General features: G+C 51.8%; 6 protein-coding genes across 6 annotated transcripts; 2 read left to right on the top strand and 4 right to left on the bottom strand.

The window, feature by feature from the left end:
- Positions 1 to 986: 986 nt before the first annotated feature.
- Positions 987 to 1,416, top strand: IUM83_13217 (ATLS1-like light-inducible protein; the record flags this gene model as incomplete). Its single annotated transcript, XM_067937878.1, has 2 exons — positions 987 to 1,154; positions 1,222 to 1,416. 2 exons carry the CDS (start codon positions 987 to 989, stop codon positions 1,414 to 1,416), a joined length of 363 nt encoding a protein of 120 aa, XP_067786901.1.
- A 1,923-nt stretch (positions 1,417 to 3,339) lies between these two features.
- IUM83_13216 (Orotidine 5'-phosphate decarboxylase) lies at positions 3,340 to 4,981 on the top strand (the record flags this gene model as incomplete). Its single annotated transcript, XM_067937877.1, has 3 exons — positions 3,340 to 4,332; positions 4,411 to 4,595; positions 4,669 to 4,981. 3 exons carry the CDS (start codon positions 3,340 to 3,342, stop codon positions 4,979 to 4,981), a joined length of 1,491 nt encoding a protein of 496 aa, XP_067786902.1.
- Positions 4,982 to 5,971: 990 nt separating this feature from the next.
- On the bottom strand, positions 5,972 to 6,553 carry IUM83_13215 (uncharacterized protein; the record flags this gene model as incomplete). The annotated part of the gene is made up of 1 exon (XM_067937876.1): positions 5,972 to 6,553. One exon carries the CDS (start codon positions 6,551 to 6,553, stop codon positions 5,972 to 5,974), a length of 582 nt encoding a protein of 193 aa, XP_067786903.1.
- Positions 6,554 to 16,509: 9,956 nt separating this feature from the next.
- On the bottom strand, positions 16,510 to 16,929 carry IUM83_13214 (Vesicle transporter GOT1B-like protein; the record flags this gene model as incomplete). The annotated part of the gene is made up of 1 exon (XM_067937875.1): positions 16,510 to 16,929. One exon carries the CDS (start codon positions 16,927 to 16,929, stop codon positions 16,510 to 16,512), a length of 420 nt encoding a protein of 139 aa, XP_067786904.1.
- Positions 16,930 to 17,569: 640 nt separating this feature from the next.
- Positions 17,570 to 18,418, bottom strand: IUM83_13213 (GTP cyclohydrolase II; the record flags this gene model as incomplete). Its single annotated transcript, XM_067937874.1, has 1 exon — positions 17,570 to 18,418. One exon carries the CDS (start codon positions 18,416 to 18,418, stop codon positions 17,570 to 17,572), a length of 849 nt encoding a protein of 282 aa, XP_067786898.1.
- An 838-nt stretch (positions 18,419 to 19,256) lies between these two features.
- IUM83_13212 (uncharacterized protein) lies at positions 19,257 to 19,841 on the bottom strand (the record flags this gene model as incomplete). The annotated part of the gene is made up of 1 exon (XM_067937873.1): positions 19,257 to 19,841. One exon carries the CDS (start codon positions 19,839 to 19,841, stop codon positions 19,257 to 19,259), a length of 585 nt encoding a protein of 194 aa, XP_067786899.1.
- Between the last annotated feature and the right edge of the window lie 442 nt (positions 19,842 to 20,283).

The following is a 20,283-nucleotide window of genomic DNA, read 5'->3' as shown; positions in this document are numbered from 1 at the left end:
AGCCCCTGGTTCTGTCACAACACCTGGACGGGGTCACACTCGAAGAAGCAATACGTAGCAGCCTCTATAGCCCGGCAGCCAGGGCGCACACAGTGTTGCGCCAGTGGTGATACTGCACTCAAGTGACCCTGGCCTATAGACTGGAGGTTTATTGGCTAGACTTTCGGTATTTGCCAGTGGGGGCACTTTTTACAAATTTATTGCCAATAATTGGGTCAATTTTATATTGTATTGAGGTCAGTGTAGGCCAGTAATAAAAATGTATATTGAAAAAAACTGATTATTTATTGTATTGCACTATTTTTTGCCGACCTCTGCTGAGCATGGCCTTCCTGGACCCGGGGAATCTCGAGGCGGACCTGCGGTACCGGTCAAGCGAACGTGTATTAATGTAGTTACGATTGTCGCTTTCAGTGTTCTAGGTAAATATTAAACGATGGCTTCGTCGAGGATGTGGGTTCCTGCTCGCTCTATGCGGCATCTAGGTTCACTTTCGTCTTCGCTGATCGGCTCTGGTTGCTGTATGTGCTGTGCCGGTGGTCCCTATCATGGCACTACCAGCCTAATCCTCTAGTGTCTTTTTGAAGTACGTTTCAGTTTACAAGGTATTCATTTGAGGAACGATACCGGAGCGAAGCGGAGGCGGGCATACCCATAATCCAACACCAATGCGTTGTCTAAGCGAACCAACCAGCTCGCCGGAACGAAGCGGAGGCGGGCGGCCCACACTACTCTGACCAAACCCAAACCCACTACCGCGAAGCGGTGCCGCTCAGCATGTTAGCATATGATAGAGTAATCCGTGCACCGTAACCATGATCAGCTCCGTAAGCAAAACGGTGTCTTGGCATCGTAATCGAGAGCTTGCCGTCAATGGGGCCGATGCACTGCGTCGGATGCGTGGAAGCGCGTAAACGGTTGGGCATTTTCACTTTTGCTCGACAAGATCAACACCCAACTTCACACTTACTCTACCCATCACCAGCATGCCGTCCGCACGTATCACCAGCAATGTCTCCAAGATCGGTGTCGACACTGTCGCCGTCAGTACCGCCATCGCCCAGACGCTGAGTGAGCAATGGGGCGTCCCTGCCCCCTTCATGATGGTGCAGCTGGAGCTGGAAGTCCCGATGCTGGTGCAGCTGAACGACGAGGTACTGCAGCACACCCGTCCATTGTCGTTTGTTGCGTGTGTGAATGCTAACCTTGTCGCTGTTGCAGCCGGCGGCCTACGTGCACGCACGCAGAATTGGACTGACTTCGGATCAGAAGCCGAAGACCATTGCGGCGCTGACCCATACTGTGTCCGAGCAGCTGAAGGTGCCAGCGGAGCGCGTGTATGTTGTCCTGGAGGACGTCACGGTCGGCAACTGGGGCACCAATGGCATCACCGCAATCCCTCCTGCCAAGAAGTAGACTCATATGACCTCGCTGTGGAGACCGATGTAGGACATTTGGGCAGCATCAATGCTGCTTGCCGCACATAATGAATGTATAACTCTACAACTCGCTGTCTGCATAATCAAACTTTCATCGTAAACACCAGCATTGCTAGTCTCACTGGGACAGACGCCGGGCCCCCTTAAATACCCCCTCTTCCCCATATTGGCACTTTCAATTCGTCTGCACACCCACCAAGTTCGATCATCATGTCGACAACTGAAGAGACCGACCCAGAATTGGCCGACGTGTTCACCTTCTTCGACTCCCTCGATAGCGACAGTTGCTGAGGGGTGGAAGTGTATCAAGAACAAACAATGACCAAGGCAATGAAGACCACGAAGAGCTGGTGTCACCTAACAGTCAAAAACTACTTGGCCTGGGTGTGATTGGAAAACTTCATGATCCGTTTAATGTGTTGGGAAAGGCTCCTGAACGACTTCCAGGCTTATTCGATTACTACGCCCTCTCCAGGATGATGACGGACAGACAATGAGTTCAGACTCGTGAAGTTTAAGGAGTGGCACAAGGCGGGGCTTAGCACTGGGAATATCCGAACAAATCTCGTGGGGAAAGAGACGACTGAGTCCTTCGCACCGTTGCTTCTTGCCTGCGTCAATGGCTTCATGCCCTCTGTGAATCCAGCTAGCAAGGTTGCGAGAAACCGACGAATTCACTTTGAAGAAAAACCAAAGCTGTCATGGAAAGAAAATATATATGTCATAGCAGCAAAGTTGTGGAAGAGGCGTCAGCCGAATGATGGTACAAACACGCCGTAAATGGATTACCACTTACGGCCAGCCACCGAGGTGGCAATGCGGGGTGCAAGTACCAGCGTTCCCCAAACATGATGAGCGTAATGAAATCATTTCGTAACCTCCCACTTCCTACGACGTATTCAATGCTGTGTCAATTATGCTGAAAGGGCGAGGGCTTCTCGAAAGGTGGCTCCGAGTGAAATTCCCATCTACTCGCAGTAACCTGTGTACCTTCGCATTGACAGTTCGTTGACCGGGTACCCGTTGACCAGGATTTCTCTTCCTTCTTGCGCCCCGCAATCATATTCATAACTGTGTCTTGCCTGGAGCCCTTGGGCGGGGTAGCGTGTGCTAGAAATGGCATTTATGGCGTTGCAGCCAAATCCATTTCACAATGGCGATGCGGTGCTCGTGTAGTGTTCGAATAAACATTAGATGTATTAATACCTATAGCAAACGCTAGCTGTTCGTTAGTGTGCAGTAAACATTACTAACGTATTGATGGAGTTATTATAATAGACGGATTTATCCTGTAGTTCTCTCTAGGCCACGGGAGCTTTTTGGGTGCAATTTCTCTGCATTTGATACGGATACCAATGGGTGGGGTATGGAATAGTCACCCGAATTCGTAGCTGACTTAGAGGTTATGGTTAGTAGGGCACAAACAGCCAGGCACGTCTGCGAACAGCACTTGCAATTAGTGTGTACAAGGAGTAAGGTTTACAAACATGGTCGTAGAGTACACTATGCTCGTGCGAGCCAAGCTACAGCAGAGTGCAGCTTCCAGGAAGCGCCGAATGTATGACTTATACCCAAACTGCCTGGCAATGGCCTTAAAAAAAACTCACATTTCCCACCCAATCTCACCGTCAGTGACAGCCGAAACCTCCGTGATCCACGCTGTCACGCCCACTGTGATGACTTGTCTACACTTACCATCCTGCAGTGGCTCATTCCAGCACGGCATCCTCGGATACCTGCGGTAAACCTCAACTTCCACCTCTTCTTTTTTCCTCCAATCCCATCGCTGTATCCTCTCTTTCCCAGCCAATCACGGCGCCCACCGTCTCGATAATCTCTGCCCAGCCGTCTCATGGCTCACTTCCCAATTGACCGAACACCGCCACCACCTTCCAGTGCCATGCCCAGCTTCTTCGCCTCTTTGCGCGCGCGCGTGGCCCACGCGGACTCGCTGCTGTGCGTGGGGCTGGACCCGCACGTGGCGGAGCTGCCGGAGCCGTCGGCCGCGGCCGCGCGCGCCTTCTGCCTGCGCCTGATCGAGCAGACGCAGCACGTGGCGGCGGCCTACAAGCCCAACTCGGCCTTCTTCGAGGCCTTCGGCGCCGAGGGCGTGCAGGCGCTGCAGGCCGTGATCCAGGCCGTGCCCGAGGGCATCCCCGTGCTGCTGGACGCCAAGCGCGGCGACATCAGCACCACGGCGGCCGCCTACGCCGTCGCGGCCTTCGACGTGCTGCAGGCGCACGCCGTGACGCTGGCCCCGTACATGGGCGCGGACTCCATCGACCCGTTCGTGCGCGGCCGGCCGGAGCGCGGCTGCTTCGTGCTGTGCAAGACGTCCAACCCGAGCGCCGGCGACTTCCAGACGCTCTCGGTCGGCTCGGACGGCCGCGCGCTCTTCGAGCAAGTGGCGGCCAAGTGCCAGCAGTGGAACGCAGAGGACAACGTCGGCCTCGTGGTGGGCGCCACGGACGTGGACGCGCTGCGCCGCGTGCGCCGCGTCACGCCCGACCTGTGGATCCTCGCGCCGGGCATCGGCGCCCAGGGCGGCAACCTGGAGGAGGCCGTGAGCGCCGGTTTGTCCGCGGACGGCCTGGGCCTGCTCGTGCCCGTGTCGCGCGGCATCTCCAAGGCCGAAGACCCGAAGAAGGCGGCGGAGCAGCTGCGCGACGCTATCAACGCCGTCCGCAAGGCCAAGGTGGAGCAGCAGACGCAGCTGCCGAGCAGCTCCAGCGCCAACGAGTTCATCCAGTTCGCGCTGTCCTTCGGCGTGCTCAAGTTCGGCGACTTCACGCTCAAGTCCGGCCGCAAGAGCCCGTACTTCTTCAACGCCGGGCTCTTCCGCACGGGCCGCGCGCTCGGCCAGCTCGGCAAGTTCTACGCACAGGCGATCCACGTACGTGGTAGAGGGAAGACGCACGTCATGAGGTTGGTACTAATGGTGCTTCCTTTTGTATTTGTTACGACGCTACAGGACAGCGGCGTGGAGTTCGACGTGCTGTTTGGCCCGGCCTACAAGGGCATCACCCTGGCGGCCGCGGTCGCCATCGCGTACGCTGATATGTACGGCGTGGACATCCCCTTCGCCTACAACCGCAAGGAGGCCAAGGACCACGGCGAGGGCGGCGTGCTCGTCGGCGCCGACATGACCGGCAAGAAGTAAGTGGCTCTTTGGTTGGTGCTTTCTCTTGAGTTTACCCGCTGACATACTTTTGTGATGCGTTCGGCGCAGGGTGCTGATCATCGACGACGTGATCACCGCCGGCACTGCCATCCGCGAGGCATTCGCCATCCTCGAGAAAACCAACGCGCAGGTCTCGGGCGTGTGTATCTCCCTGGACCGTCAGGAGAAGGTGTCGATCGAGGACACGCGCTCGGCCATCGACCAGGTGAAGGAGACCTTCGGCATCCCCGTGGTCAGCATCGCAACGCTCGACAACCTCGTGGGCTACCTCGAGACCGTGGACGCAGCCTCGGACGCCAACGCCTCGTACCTGCCGGTCATCCGCGCCTACCGCGCCGACTACGGCGTCTCCAAGCAGTAGAATGCTCTGATCCTAAGCTCGCAGTCATAATAAAGCGGTGTTGAGTGTTGACCCTCCATGAAGTCGTTTATTACTTTTTCATCTATTCTCTGAAATTTATTTCAGGGTTAAAAGGAGCAATTGGAATGAATCCTGGTCTACACTGTAGTTAATCTACCGGAATTAGACCATGCCTGACCAACTAGCTTCATTGACTTCTAGCACTAAACGAAGTGTTCATAAATGAACTACAGCACCTTGCAGGTTGTGTTGAGCACCACAAATAGTTACGAGCGAGTCTGGCCATTTGATGGGCAGAGTATGATTTTTGATAATTTTTGCTTGTACGTGTAAGCCCGATCTTCAATTCCAGAGTACTTAAATGCATTGCATTACTTAAAATTTGCTACTCCAGTTAATAATTACATAATTGTGCCTGCGGCTCTGAAATTTTCTTTTTCAACAAATGATAATCCGCGATACATATAAAAATACCAGTGGATGATTCAAAGTGCGGAAGAACAGATCGTGTATCAGCTGAAAATTGATCGCTATCATAGCAAGTTCAAGTTTACACACGACTTGCATCGGCCACGCTTACGCTCTTGCAACAGCTCTGACAGAACTCAAGTCAACTTTCTGGGGGGTAACCGTCTTTAGTCACTCTGGCTCACCGCAGTCAGCGACGAAATTACAGCACGTCCGGCTTAGTGGCGATTTAGGCAGGAGAAGATATGGTGCTGCTGTTACAGCGGCAACTGCGTTGCGTTTGAAGTGGGATAAGATGGAGGCAGGCTGAACAAAACTTGGGTGGGTGGGATGGTCGATTGCTTGTTTTTTAAGGGTCGAATGCGAAATCATAAGTAATGAGTGCAGAATAAGTCTGAGATTTTATTTCTACGAGGGATAACTCTACTTCTATCGTACGAGTACTGTGAGTAGTAGAAGTTCACTCCTCTGTGAACGAGCAAGGTACTCGACGTGCTGTACCGCCACATCCAGCGGTTATGTCTAGTTGGTCACTTGGTAGATGCCGTCATACGCATCGTTGGTTTTGAAGAAATTGTAGAGATAGGCTGGCGGCACCGTGAGATTAAACGCAGGCGTTTTGCTCACGCACGATCTGTCGAGGCGCCGCAGGTCACCATTATTGCTGATGAACGACACCAGCAACTTCATACCGCAGGTCAGGTTGGGATCGCTCGGGTCTCCAAGTTGGGTCGTACGGACGATATCGTGGATCGCGTAGTCGAAAGTGATCAACTCTTTCTTGCTGGTACCAAGAGCTTCGAGCAAGTATTGTGCATATTTGTACGAGGTTTGCTGGTCTAGCTTTCCGTTCATCAGTAGCACACTGACTCCACTTGGAAGCACTGCCGCCTTGTTCCAGTATCGGTCTCGCTTGTAAATGATCCCATCGCCGCTGTAATTGCCGAGATTGATCTCATCACACACCGCCGATTTTTCCTTCGAGAAAGCGCAATACATCGCAGCTTGGTCGTTCATGCCCCCGCTAGCGATAGTTGAATTCTTGAAGCGCGAGGCAAACTCGTCGTCGGAGGGTGTAGGCGTCTCCCACATCTCGGAGTACATGATAAGGCTGTTGATTAGACTCGCGAAAGGCATGCCTTCCGTTGACGGGTACGCGGTGTATGAGCTGTAAAAGCTGAAAAATTGGTTGAGGACGTTGACGTCGTTCGCGTTGCAACGGTTCAGCCTGTAAACAAGTGGCGGAATGAGCGTCCATGTACCTGCCTCTCTCAGCAGCATAGCTAAAATTGGCTTGAGCGTGTCCGAAGGTACAGTGCTTGCGGGAAATCAATGTAGAGCAAGTTGAGTTGGCGTCGTTGTCCAATTTTGACAGTAGATCACGAACTGCCGTCGACAGATTGCCGGACGGGAAATAAGCTTTACAGGCATGCACAGCCCCATAAAGAATTCTCCTACATCACCCAAGTCAGCACCCCGCCTCGAAAAATACTCAAACTTGCCAGGCGATGCGCCGGAAGTTGTTGCAGCACCGTCAATAATGTAGCCTTTCACGGTGACTGGGTTGAGATGCATGAGACGCTCAATCAATGCAGTGCCGTAGCTTTCTCCATACACGAATGTGCTCGCCCCGTTCGAGTATTCAGATATGAAAGCTGCGATATCTGACGCAGCACTGGTGGTAGAAAATGAGGCGAGATCTCCGTACTTGGTGTGCAAGTCTTTCGCGCAGTAAGGGATTTCCGAATAGTCAAGAACACTACCCATAGGACCCAGACGTTGTAGTTTGCGACGCCACGCAATCGAAAAAGGTGCTGCGGCCAGTGCCACGATGGTCCAAGGTGTACACATTGACCATGCCTTTCAGTCGCTCGTGAACTCCCCTCATTCTTTTCTCCACTGCAAACAAAAAACAGTATCATCGTTAGCATTCTGATTCAGACATGGGAGTGCGGATAATACTTACTATCGACCGAGGACAAACCGGGTCCACCCGAGAAAAACCAAGCATTCGAAGCTGTAGCGACATTGCCATCAGTAGCAAGTACACGCTTCACAAAAATGTCGACTGTCGGATCCACTGTTGCGGGAGCCACGCAGACACCGGGGTGACACAACGGGGCGGAGTAAACCGCACACTCTGCATCTTCAGTGTCAAGTCGCTCTCCAGTTGCGTTGGAGAAGGTGAACTCAGAGCAAGGGTACCACCCGTTGAGAGGACGCTTAGGAGCATTCGCCTCGGCAATAGTCTGCACAGACGCGCAGAGTACGGCGAATGCAAGAGCTCGGTAGATCAACATGTCCCTTGAATCTTAGCACCACAGGCTTATCGGTTGCTGGAAAATCAAGAAATGTGGGACAGCATCGACCAAACTCGACTGTCACCCTCTTTTACACCTAGATACCTGAAAGTGAGTGGTTCTACCACGGGCCGTAATGTTGAGATTAGATTAATACCGGTAGTAACGATCAAGGCGCGAAGTTGTGATTGCACTCGTAACCGTGCCCAGCTCAGGATAAACGCTCTCTGTGCATCATTCTGTTCTTGTGATGAATCGTTCGTACGGACGATTCATATGGACAAGATGATGAAGGTACCGTGTGATGAAAGGAAAAAGTGACTTCGATTCCGACTTATGTTTGTATCGTGCCGTTGAATACTGTAAGCCCTATTCAACCTCGAATCCTTATAGTAATTATTGTTCATGATGTTGATTGCCACCGCCGATTCGTGGCGGTAAGTTTAGTTTTATTGGAGCCCGGTCGCTCTCGACACTCGCTCCACTGCTTGGACAAACCTGCCTTCGCTTCGCTGCGTCAGTGGCGCCCCCGTTCCGCTCGCCGTGCGGACTCGCTGAACTACTCGAAGTGTTTGGTTAGTAATACAGTGACTAGGGCGGTCCCAACGGTCCCGCGACACAGTGATGGGAGCCACTTGGCTTCCATCCTTAGGATTGGCACGGAGCAAGAGTTTTTTTGTGGTAAAACGACAGATCTAACGCGATCAATATTATTGATCACGGAGCAACAAGAGTTTTTGTGTGGTAAAACGACAGATCTAACGCGATCAATAATATTGATCAATGTAGGCAGGTGTTCTGTGTCCCTGGCGTTCGCGACCGGGGACTCGTGGCCAAAAGAGGAAATTGCAAAGTGAATGAATTAGCCTGCTTAGAAAAATGCAACCGAGACTGTGAATGTTCCCTACGAGGCTCGAGGCGCTTTCACAGCGCCCTCACGTGCCTCCACGACCCAGGTGTGATATCCTACGGCCTCGGTGAGATCTCAGCTCCATCGACATGGGTGGATCATCCTTGTTTACATGAATCCAGCCCCCTGATGCTCGTCATCTGGGGGCATCATCTGGCAGCCGCCAGAACAGCAGGTTTGCCCAATAGTGGTGCGTCGCGAGCGAACGGCATCCAATAAAACTAAACTTCGCCACGAATCGGTGGCAATCAACCACATGAACTATTAGTTCGATCGTTACTATAAGGATTCGAGGTTGAATAGGGCTTACAGTATTCAACGGCACGATACAAACATAAGTCGGAATCGAAGTCACTTTTTCCTTTCATCACACGGTACGTTCATCATCTTGTCCATATGAATCGTCCGTACGAACGATTCATCACAAGAACAGAATGATGCACAGAGAGCGTTTATCCTGAGCTGGGCACGGTTACGAGTGCAATCACAACTTCGCGCCTTGATCGTTACTACCGGTATTAATCTAATCTCAACATTACGGCCCGTGGTAGAACCACTCACTTTCAGGTATCTAGGTGTAAAAGAGGGTGACAGTCGAGTTTGGTCGATGCTGTCCCACATTTCTTGATTTTCCAGCAACCGATAAGCCTGTGGTGCTAAGATTCAAGGGACATGTTGATCTACCGAGCTCTTGCATTCGCCGTACTCTGCGCGTCTGTGCAGACTGTTGCCGCTCCGAATGCTCCTAAGCGTCCTCTCGACGGGTGGTACAGACAACGACGGATAAATCCGGGCGACACTAAAATCCGGGTGAGACAGATCCCCATTCGATCCCCATACAAAATCTAACCCCATTTTTATCCAATGAAATGCTTAAATGAATTATTTTAGAGCCAATCAGAAAGTTAAAGATAATGAGTGGTGTGAAGCTAAACTCCTTGCCGACACAGTAATTTGAGGTCAGTTGCGCAATGAATCGCGTCGAGCACGTGACGGCTACAGGGTACGGAGCGGCACAACTGGACCAAGTGGCGGCCGGTGGTGGCCCCCAGGCGGGCGGCCACCATCTGGTAGAGCCCTCCCAAGGACATGCTGACTAGAACCAAGTAGAGCAGCTGGTAGCGCGTGTAGGCGTCGCTCTGCACCAGCAGACTATTTCGGTAAGTAGATGTATTCAAAATTAGTCTATGTTCAAAAATAGTCTATCTCTTTTGAAGACAGACTACAATTGTTGTGATTGAAAAAAATCGATGTTCAATTTTAGTCTGGGCCAGACTAATCACTGTAAGAGCTGTAGAGACCTCGAGCAAATAATTCTGCCACAGGGTAACAAACTCATGTGCAATCAACACTTACAGTTAGTTTGTGACGATAAAATTCACAAATGTGTTTGCAGAGAACAAATTTCGAAGCTTGTGTTCTCTGGATTTTATCCAGAGTCCGTAGTCGGATGCCACTCAGGTGCCATTATTCTCCAATCCAATTACCTGCTGAATATGATTCGTTCGGTCCGGTTCAACAGGCGGTTGACGGAACTGTGATGTTGAATTACCTGTGCTCTAATCAAATTATGCTGGTGTGTTGACCTATCCAGTATTTATCAAGTTAAAAAACCTATTGTTTCAAATAACTTGTACTCGAGTATAATACCTGTGACAGGTAATTTATCTGATCACTCGAGCGGCATCCGCGGATTTTTTCCGCGTTCAGGCAACGTGCAGTGTGATGGGTGGTCACCTCCGCTCTGAATTTTTGTGGCCTAAATTTGAGGAAGCAGATGAAACAAAGTTACGCCCTGCCTCGATTTGTTTATTTCTCGTAGCCTACGCGGCGTGGGTGCGGTCACAGCCTAAGTCGCACATTTTGATCGAGAAATATTGGCAATCCATGAGTCTTGAGAAATTGCCCTCAAACCACCTATGTTGTTCAATCCACTCGTGGTTACTTGATCATGGCATGCATTCTCCTTTATGTTTAATTTTATTTTCCGCGGGTAATGCTGTTCGCGCTCAAGGTGCACTCCAATTCACATTTATCGTGTTTCTCTATCCTCCGTACCTGTGATTACGGCTTTAGTATATTTTTCTGTTTTAGTGGAAGAATATCCATTTACATATCTATAGCTATAGTTTACCTGACACTCAGATTGAAACTCATGTTGCGCACCTTAGTTTACCTAGTTGGGCATCGATACTCCCAAGTTCACCAAAAAAAACATCCACAGCCCCAACGATAAAAGTGTCGCTTCCCGTGGCCGCCGAATGTGAGCGTCGTACCACGTATTTTCTATTGGAGTAATGGACCTCACAGAGGAATTAGGACAGAGGAGGACATATGTCATGGGCATGTAGTTCTCGAGTCAGCCTAACCCGCCCCGTCATCCAAAGAGCCAAACCATGAAGTTCCCGTCCTACATCGTCATTCTCGCTGCCGTCGCTGCTGCCGTGCCCAGCTCTGTCACGCGGGGCCTGGGAGAACAAGTTGTTCCGCGTTCCATATTTGTGAGGCCTTGCGACGTGGATGCCTGTGGTCCAGCCAACTCTGATGTGTCCAGAGCTGCACGATCAACTCCCTGTGAATTGTGAAGTAGATATCAAGTGTGCGTCTGAACAAGCAAAGCAAATCAAGGTATATACTTTGTTGGAGCCACCAACTTGAGTTTATTTTCAACATAAATAATACAAACTATGCGCTCGACTACTCAGTGAATCATCATTGTGAACGTGTCAGACAAACACATATTATGTGTTACATTCCCACGCTACAATGGAACTACGATTTTTGTTGACGGTACATTTCGCTATGTACCGTCAGGGTACAAACCGTGCGTAGTTTTCATGGTACACGACATAGCTTCAGGACTTTTTGTACCTGTTTACTACGTTTTGAGTACTTCTCGTAGTGGCGATTCGTTTTGGGACTTGGTGCATTTTGTAGTGCAAAGTACAGATCAGCACCTAGAGCCTGCCGAAGTCGTGTGCGACTTTGAGAGAGCCTTAATTGAAGCCATTCAGACGCAATTTCCCAATGCAATTGTGCTGGGTTATCTATGTCACCTTAAGCAGGCGCTCAGATGCGCTGTGAAAAGGTTTCTGATTCCCTTAGGAGGAGTGCTGCATCGCTATGTCGTCGTCGACATGCTGACAATCGTTGAGCATAGTTTGATAGAGCAAGCTATCAAGTGGGTGAAGCGTCAAATCCGCCAGCGTTGCGGTGAGGCTGGGATATCCTATTCGAAAGCTACGTGGCGAGGGTTCTGGGGGTATTTTCAGCGAACGTTGATGGAGTATTACGACATGAGTGTCTGGTATTGCCGGCCTAAACAACGAGCTCATTGCGCGAACGAATAATCCTCTTGAGAGGTTTAATAGGGAGCTCAATAGTCACTTTCCTAAGCCTCGCCCTAGTATGGCGAGCTTTGTGGGTGTCATTAAGACGCTATCTGCACAGTATGTACAGCGTCTTGCTGACGTTCCTCGTGGGCGCACCCGCCGCCTACCACGCGAACGAATCGAGCTATCTGTGCCGGTTGAGATGTCAAATGACATTGCTGATGACTCTGAGGATGAGGAGCCTGCAGCAGTCGAGCTGCCAATTGACTGCGCTTTCGAGCCCGATGAGGTACCTGGCGGGCTGAATGAGGAGGTGCTATAGCAAGCAGGTAGATCTAATCGAGGAGATTAATACACGTTTGTTTATCTGGATCAGCTGCCTGATCACTGCTAGAGTAAGTTTGTCTGATCCTATAACCGATCTGTACCATATATGACCCCAACTGGAGGTTACCCTCGGAAAAATATTTTTTTTATTTTCCTGATAGGGTGGGTCAACTGTCGCTGGACTCGGTAGCACAGTGCTCGGAAAATACCATATAGTATTGAATAGGCCTGCACCAAAAGAATGTAATAGCTAACACAATAACGCCACAAGCAATAGTTAATCATTGTCAAATACAAAATGTATTGTCAGATGAAAGAATAACTTACTCTAGCGGGCACGGCAGCTCTACATTTGCTGGTACACCGCGTTTACCTTCTCCATGTCCCAGTACCTGCGGTGTGAGCGCAAGAACGTTAACATCTCCATGTTAATGGGCAACAGCGACGCTCATTGTGGCGTCAGTACCAGTTTTGCCTGTGAGAAGAGGTGTTCAGCGCGGTTACTCGTTGGCGGGAGCTTCGTGAGAAGATCCGAGTCAACTGCCGCTGACGGGGACGCCACGACCGTATTCTTGGTTCGCAAATGGCCGTGGCAAAGTCTTCTTCCAACTAGTTTTTCTCATCATCGTCCCGCTCCTTGCGCTTAGAGCCCGTTACCGATACCGCTTTTCAAACGCTTTGATGGCTGTGCGCTCGCGCGCATCTCTCCATTAATAACCTACATGTAGTATTAATACATAAAAGATATTATTACACATCATATTAATCCATCAAGGATTTAATACTATCCCTTCACCGCTGTCGATTCAAATACTGGAGTGTACAATCGAAGCAGACGCCTTTAGCTGGGGCTTCATTGATGGAAACCCTACGCCACCAAATCGAGAATCGAGATCGGTCCAGCAAGACCAGACCGGTTGCACGCCAAGTAGTAGTTGGTAGTAATATATTTTTCAAGTAGCAATAATAATCCAGCTTTATATTAATCCATATTTAATAATTCCAAACAATACATATCACTATTTATATTTAATATTTTTCCGAGCACTGCTGTAGCACCCGCGGCCACGATAGGATCACCCGCACCTCCATCCTCAGCTCCACGCCATTTGACGAGCAAAGTCATCTCTGCAGTTGGAGCACTTGTTCGACTCCAGGTACTGCCCGCGTCCAAGGCGGCCAGCATCCAGCTCTCCGTGCACTCCTGGCCGTGGTCGACAACGACCACCGCTGCAGAACGGCAATTACGCCGAGAAGAACATCAACAGGCAGTATCATACTGCAGGATTCCTGTAGCAGGGAAAAAAGCCTGCTCAGCCCCAAAACGCTGTGATTTTCCTAACTTTTTGTTGTTGATAGCAAACCAATGATGTCAAGTAAATAAAATATTAAGAGATGAAATAATAGCGGATTAATGCCGTGGACATGGAAGGTAACTTACTTATGGCGGCACGCCTGAACTGGGTCGTCTATGACTTGGCTGGGAAGACCTGTGTTGTGAAGTGCAGCTGCCAACATTGATACAGATTGCCGTGACATGGTCGACCTCGAGATAATATTTCGATCAAGAAGAACAACATTTCTTGTCGTTGAGGCCAACTTGCTGCATTTCTCGTCCTCCACCTCGTCGATATCTTCATTTGCTTCAGCATGTGATTCATCATCTCGGTGCAGTGCCGCCATAACTCTTGGATTCCATTTGACGCCGGAAAATGTTTCGACGATCAATTCGGCTGGAATACACACAGTAGCACACAACAACTTCAAAATAGGGATATTGCGAAATTCTCGACCACTTCTGCCACAGCTCATCATGGCGGTCACGCACAAGTTTCATCTTGCCAAACTAGGCATTCACCGGGGGTCACGCACCATTGCGCTCTTGCGTAGTATTGTACCTCTCACCCAATTCTATCAGCAATCATCGAATTCATAGCTCGATCGAGCAACTCTCCCGGTTTAAGTGACAGCGATCTAGCATTAGCGCTTGACTGTATTATCATATACTTATTTTCGCACGCTCACCGCAAAATCCAGAGCTGTTCCGGGTGAAGCACGACTTTGTTTCAATCATAGTTTCTACCGTTATGTTGTAGCTCCAGCGTCAGCAAGAAGTCGTCAATGCAGTTTGGTTGTTTCATTAGAATAAAAACTATTGTTAGTAGCAAAAATCCCAACTTGTTTGTCGGACGAATTTTTGGGTACGTGAATTCATGTTTAGATACTAATTTTGCTGCACTTATCTGGATACTTTTTGTGGCTGAGTAGTGTCCATGAACGCTGCCTCGATCAATGATTTCGTAGCTGATTTGGACGTTAGATATGGTGAACACGTGTACAAACAGCACTTCCAATTCGTTAGTGCGTGGTTCGATTCACATACATATCTGCGGAACGATAGAACCCCTGGTGCTACTGGATTCATTGTCCCCCATGCGACCGTTGGAATGTGTTGAATGTGGTACCTGTCAACTGTGTCAGTACGTCCTGTTGGATCATTATGTGAATACTCGCCAACACTCGACGAAAAACTCAAATTTTAAACGTGTGCAGTAGTGGACATTCAATTCGCAAGCTATGACGAATTCTTCGATCGGTGAGCCCGTAATGATGCTCAACTCAACTTTGATGTTAGCATCCAAATGAAAAATGCACCTCCAAGAACTAGCATACCTGCACACCACAAAGCTACCAGGATTTGTAGTATGTCTACTCCTTTTGCAGGGTCCTTCGCCTTCAAAGCTTCAACAGCTTTGACGTCTCGACTAGTCAGCCTAATCGACTTTTCTCCCACCACACTCTTGAGCTTCTTGATTTCAGGGTCGTTTTGTGCAACAGCTTTTAATTGGTTGAGATCAGAAGTTTTCCCCACTTGGCTCTTGATCTTGTTGAGGACTGGAAATTTCTGGAAATAGCCTTTTATTTTGCTGAGTCCTGGCATACCGCGCTCTTCGTCTTCAGCTTCTTTGGTGTCCTGATCCCTCTCCTGAGAGTGATGGGTCTTGTGGATGCGCGCGACCTGAGGTTTTGCCTCACTACCCAAAATCTCTATTGAGTCAGCAAGGTGATCGCAGCATGCGGTCAGCACGATTATCACCAGCAACAGGAAGCAGTGCACGCGCATTATGGTGCGGCTAGACTGGGGCGGATTGCGAAATGATCAAGAGAATGAGCCGCAGACGTGATTGACGAGATACGCGCTCGAACTGAGCGCAAATGAATTAAAGGTTTAGCTTGTGCAGTTATGCTAGGAGTTCGGCGGGAGCCAGTAACACGATACACCTCAAGATGCAACAGTGGCGTGTACTTCGATGAACAATCGTTGGATTGGAGGGTGGCTCCACTAATTCATCACGAGCGTGTTTAGATGAACATTGGTGGTATTCTCGTTAATGTTTATTATTATATATAATGTTGGTGCCAGTACATGTATACGATTCTTTGTTTATGTTGTTGAGGTGTATCGTGTTACTGGCTCCCGCCGAACTCCTAGTACCCCTTCCAACTCAAAGTGCAGAGGACTGAGAAACGCTACTTGACATGCATTATATGCAACCCAAGGGCTGGGTAATGTACACGATTCTACACATAGGTACAGTCGTTGTAATTGGAATGTAACTCAAAATATGTTGGTCATCACGAGCGTGTTTAGATGAACATTGGTGGTATTCCCGTTAATATTTATTATTATGCAAAGTTGGTACCAGTACATGTACACGATTCTACAGGTACAGTCGTTGCAATGGAATGTAATTCAAAATATGTACTGCATCACGAGCGTGTTTCGATGAATGGCTGAGACCAGGACCTGAAGAACCGTTTTGAACTAGTGCACGCCTTATCGAAAAAATGTGTTGGGTTAATTATCGGGAAACCTCCCTCTCTTTGCTCTGAAAGATATTGCTGAGAATACAGCATGAAAACCATTTAGGTAGTTGAGCTTCTTCGGGCAAAGTCTCAGACCAAACTCCACGATGGCGACAGTCCTCGACAAGACGTTCTCACTTATTAACCACACACTTATCACGCGTGGTGGCTGTTAAGTCGTTCGGTAGCCCGAAGAAGTGGAAAACGCTGCTCCTTGCAGCATAGAGTCTGGACAATTCATTCCCGCAGTCAATTACCGTTCCTGTCCCACCCCGTTCTATCTTCTCTTGCTATACCCCCACTGATTTGATCTACACGTCCGTCTCACACCTGGTAGCCGCGCTTCTGCGCGCCCGCTAGTCGGTCCACGAGCTCGCTGATCACGGGCAGGTTGAGCACGTTGCCCACCACGGGCGTCTGGCGCAGGAAGGCCACGGCCACGGGGAAGAAGGAGCCGAAGAGGTTGAGGAAGCCGAAGCTCTGGATGAGCATGCCCAGCACCGGGTAGCGCAGCATCACCAGCAGGATGCCGCCCAGGAAGCACACGATGCCGCGCCAGCGCTCCTTGCGCGTGAAGAAGCGCACGGTGCGCGACAGGCCGATGGTGAGCGCCACGCCGCTCAGGAACAGCACGTCGCCCAGCGCCAGCAGCGCCGCGTCGAAGAACAGGAGCACGCCCAGCAGCAGGAAGGCGAAGCCCAGCCCCAGCAGCAGCGTGCCGATCTTGCGGTTGTCGTCCAGCATGGCGCACCGGCCGACCGACGTACGTCGAAGAGCTCTTGGAGTCTTGGGCTTGGATAATTTCGGATGAGGAGGGAGGAACCGCCGTGGATGTTTGTGATTGGGTGGAAATTTGAGGGGAACTGGATTGGATAAATATGGAGAAGAGTTTCAGCCAATTGGAGATGGCAGTGATGTGTACTGGACCTTGAGGTCCCTCCGCTGCTGGACGCTCATGTCATGGTGGCGGATAAGTTGGCGTGGTGTCGTGTTTTGCATAATGATGGGGTTTTGTTTGTTCAATGCGCTGCTGGGCGTGCTAAATAGTCTACAGCTTCTGGGTCGTCTCCGGGGCTCGGGGGCGCGGCGCTCCCGCTTCAAAAATGCCGCATGGTCGTTGGCAGCTTCAAGCACTGTTTGCTCAACGTTGAAGCTGGTCGGCACCGAGCAAACCGACCGACCTTGCGGATGACAGGAGGAAACACTGGGGTGACGGGGGCCAGGAGGGGCGCTGCACGCGAAGGTCATCGATGTCCTCGTGGCGGGGCCATCCATCCGTCCCCCAGCACTCGCCGTCAGCGTCGTCGTCGGGTCGGCCGCGTCCCCGCTGATATGATGCTGCTCTTCCATTCTCCAGCGTACTTTGCTGTAGATGGCAGTACGGCTAATAGCCTCCGGAGGACGAGACGGACGAGGCCGTGGGGGAGGCGGCTGCTACAGCTTCCTGCGGGTTGGTCTGCTGCTCGTCCTCGTCCTGACTCTCGTCGGTGGACGTGTCCTCGCCGCTGCCGTCCGCTGGGGCTCCGGGTAGCAGGTGCGACATCCGCGTGGCCTTGGCCGTCAGGTAGCCCTGGCTGAACTCGCCGCCCTTGATCACCACGGGCAGGCGGCCCTCCACGGTGACGCCCAGCTGGCTCAGCAGGCGGATCTTACGCGGGTTGTTGGTCAGCAGGCGGATGGACTGCACGCCCAGGTCCTTGAGGATGGCGGGCACGGGCTCGTACGAGCGGTAGTCGTCCTTGAAGCCCAGCACGCGGTTGGCGTCCACCGTGTCGAGGCCGCGCTCCTGCATCGAGTAGGCCATGATCTTGTTGGCCAGGCCGATGCCGCGCCCCTCCTGGGGCATGTAGATGACCACGCCGCCGTGCTGCTTGGTGTACGCCTTGGCGTAGTCCAGCTGCTCCCTGCAGTCGCACTTGAGCGAGCCGAAGACCTCGGACGTGAAGCACTGGTCGTGCACGCGCACGGGCACGTTGCGTTGGCCACGCACGTCGCCCGTGATCATGGCCACGGGCTCGCTCTCGCGCAGGGAGCCCACGGAGCGGTAGGCACGCACGCGGAACACGCCGCCGTCCGTGGGCAGCGCCGTCTCCGCCACGAACGTCGTGGTCACGCGCTCGCCCAGACACGTGAGGCCGGGGGCGTCGGCGCCCACCGCCGGCTGGTGCTTGAACGCGGCCGGAGCGACGACGTCCGCCGCGCTGGTGTGGTGGGAGGTCTCTAACTGCGTCATGGACTCGCTGTCTGGCTGGCGTCTATGGGTCTAAGGCGGCTCCTCCGGTAGTACAAAACCAGCTCTGCCGTCCTCGCTGACTAGGGCGTCTAGGGCCTGGCGGACTGATTGGGGAGTGAACGCAATCACAAGACGCCACCTCGCACGTTGGGTCCGGTCAAAATCCTCTGAAAATAGATAGTATCGAGCTGAGCCCGATCGAGGATAGCGGGTGGATACGCGATCGGAGGTTGCGATTGCCCAAAGTTACGGCGGGCAGGGAGAGCGAAAGCGAGGCGATTGCGGCTGGGTCTGACAGTACTATTTGCGTCGCGACAACGGGCTCTTGTACTAAGACGCAGAATCACTTTTGCGCTGCAGCGAATTGCCAAGAATTGCCTTTCTGGTGCGCGACTATAGCGCGCTGACTCGCCCGTTACCGGCGACCTTTCGGCGGCCGCGCTCCACCACTCGTTCGACGCTAGCCAGCAGAGCAGTACATGAAGACCGAGTCCAATGTCCACGAAGGCGTTGCTGTCTCCCTCCACCCCGTCGTCGAGCGATTGCGTTTGCGATCAAATGTGCGGGCATTATGTTTGCCAGGTTCGGCGGGGTGTCGCGGATGGCCTCATATACGGGTCTTCTATTCGGAGGGCATGATGATGACGCATCGCTATTTGCTGACGATCGACACTTTTCAACGCCGCGATGCCATTGGCCCAAACATAAATTCAAATTCTATGATTGGCTAAAACGATGGACCGGTTCCGTAATCGCAGATGCTGACGCGCTAGCAAAACCGGATGGTCAAGTTGCCGCTGTTGCACATGTACGAATCCTGCACTTTGTCATCATTACTCTATCGCGTCCAGGCCGGCCTGGACGCAGCAGCCCCAGCCGCTGCTGTCGATCTCCGAATTGTCCGCTCGAGCCCCGACGCCGACCACGGGTTGCTGGGCAGCACGCTGTCGAACGCGTCCGGGATCACGCGCCGGTCGCAGCGCAGCTCGCGCTCGTAGACGGCACCGCTAGGCACCCCCACAGCGAAAGTCAATAGAGCAACTATCATCTCCAGCGGACCCATGAGCGTCACCGGTCGCACCGCCGCCAGCTCGTAGACTGCGAGCGCCAAGTAGATCGCAGCAAAAATGAAGAGCATGCCACGCGTGACGTGCACCAACACGATGTGCCCGACGTAGGCCACGCCCGCACCCACCAGTGCAAGCGCTGCGAACGCCAAGTGGAAGGCCAGCATGAACAATTCTAGCGGAGTGATGTTGCAAGTCGTCGTAGCGGTGTGCTCCCCGGGGTCAGTCGAGATGCTGGAGCTCGAGCACGGACGCAAGATGATGGCGACAACAATCGCCATGGAGTAGGCGCTGAGCAGCGCGTTGAAAGCCACGAGCACCCACTGCGCGAGCACACCGCGTGTCGAGATCGGCATGGGCTTGGTTTGGCTTCACGGTGGTTGCTGTGGTAGCTGGGTCCTTTGCCACTTGCACACAACGACGATGGCTACTATTTCGAGACTAGAATACGCCAGGTCAGAGTTCATCCATGCACTCCTATCACCCAGTATATCGACGCTTTTCTTTTGGGGCAACAAGGGGAGAATTCTGAGTGAAAAAACCAGTATCATCAAATCAAGCGGACGGCAGGTGATGTGGTTGTTGGTTCAATGGTCCGATGGCAACTGGTTATTAAAGATGAGCTGGATAGAAGCGCGCTGCTAAACGCGCGGGGCAGCACTCGGCGGTCGCAGCGAAGCTCGCGCTCGTAGAAAGCCCCGCTTGGTACTTCGACAGCGAAAGTGACAATGGAGACGATGAACTCGAGCGGGCCAAGTAGAGTCGACAAATGATCCGCTAATACTTGGTAAATCGCGA

This window comes from Phytophthora cinnamomi (genome assembly GCF_018691715.1).
Source record: "Phytophthora cinnamomi strain GKB4 chromosome Unknown Contig63, whole genome shotgun sequence".
NCBI classification, from domain to species: Eukaryota; Oomycota; class Peronosporomycetes; order Peronosporales; family Peronosporaceae; genus Phytophthora; species Phytophthora cinnamomi.
This window is presented reverse-complemented; position numbering and strand designations above follow the sequence as displayed.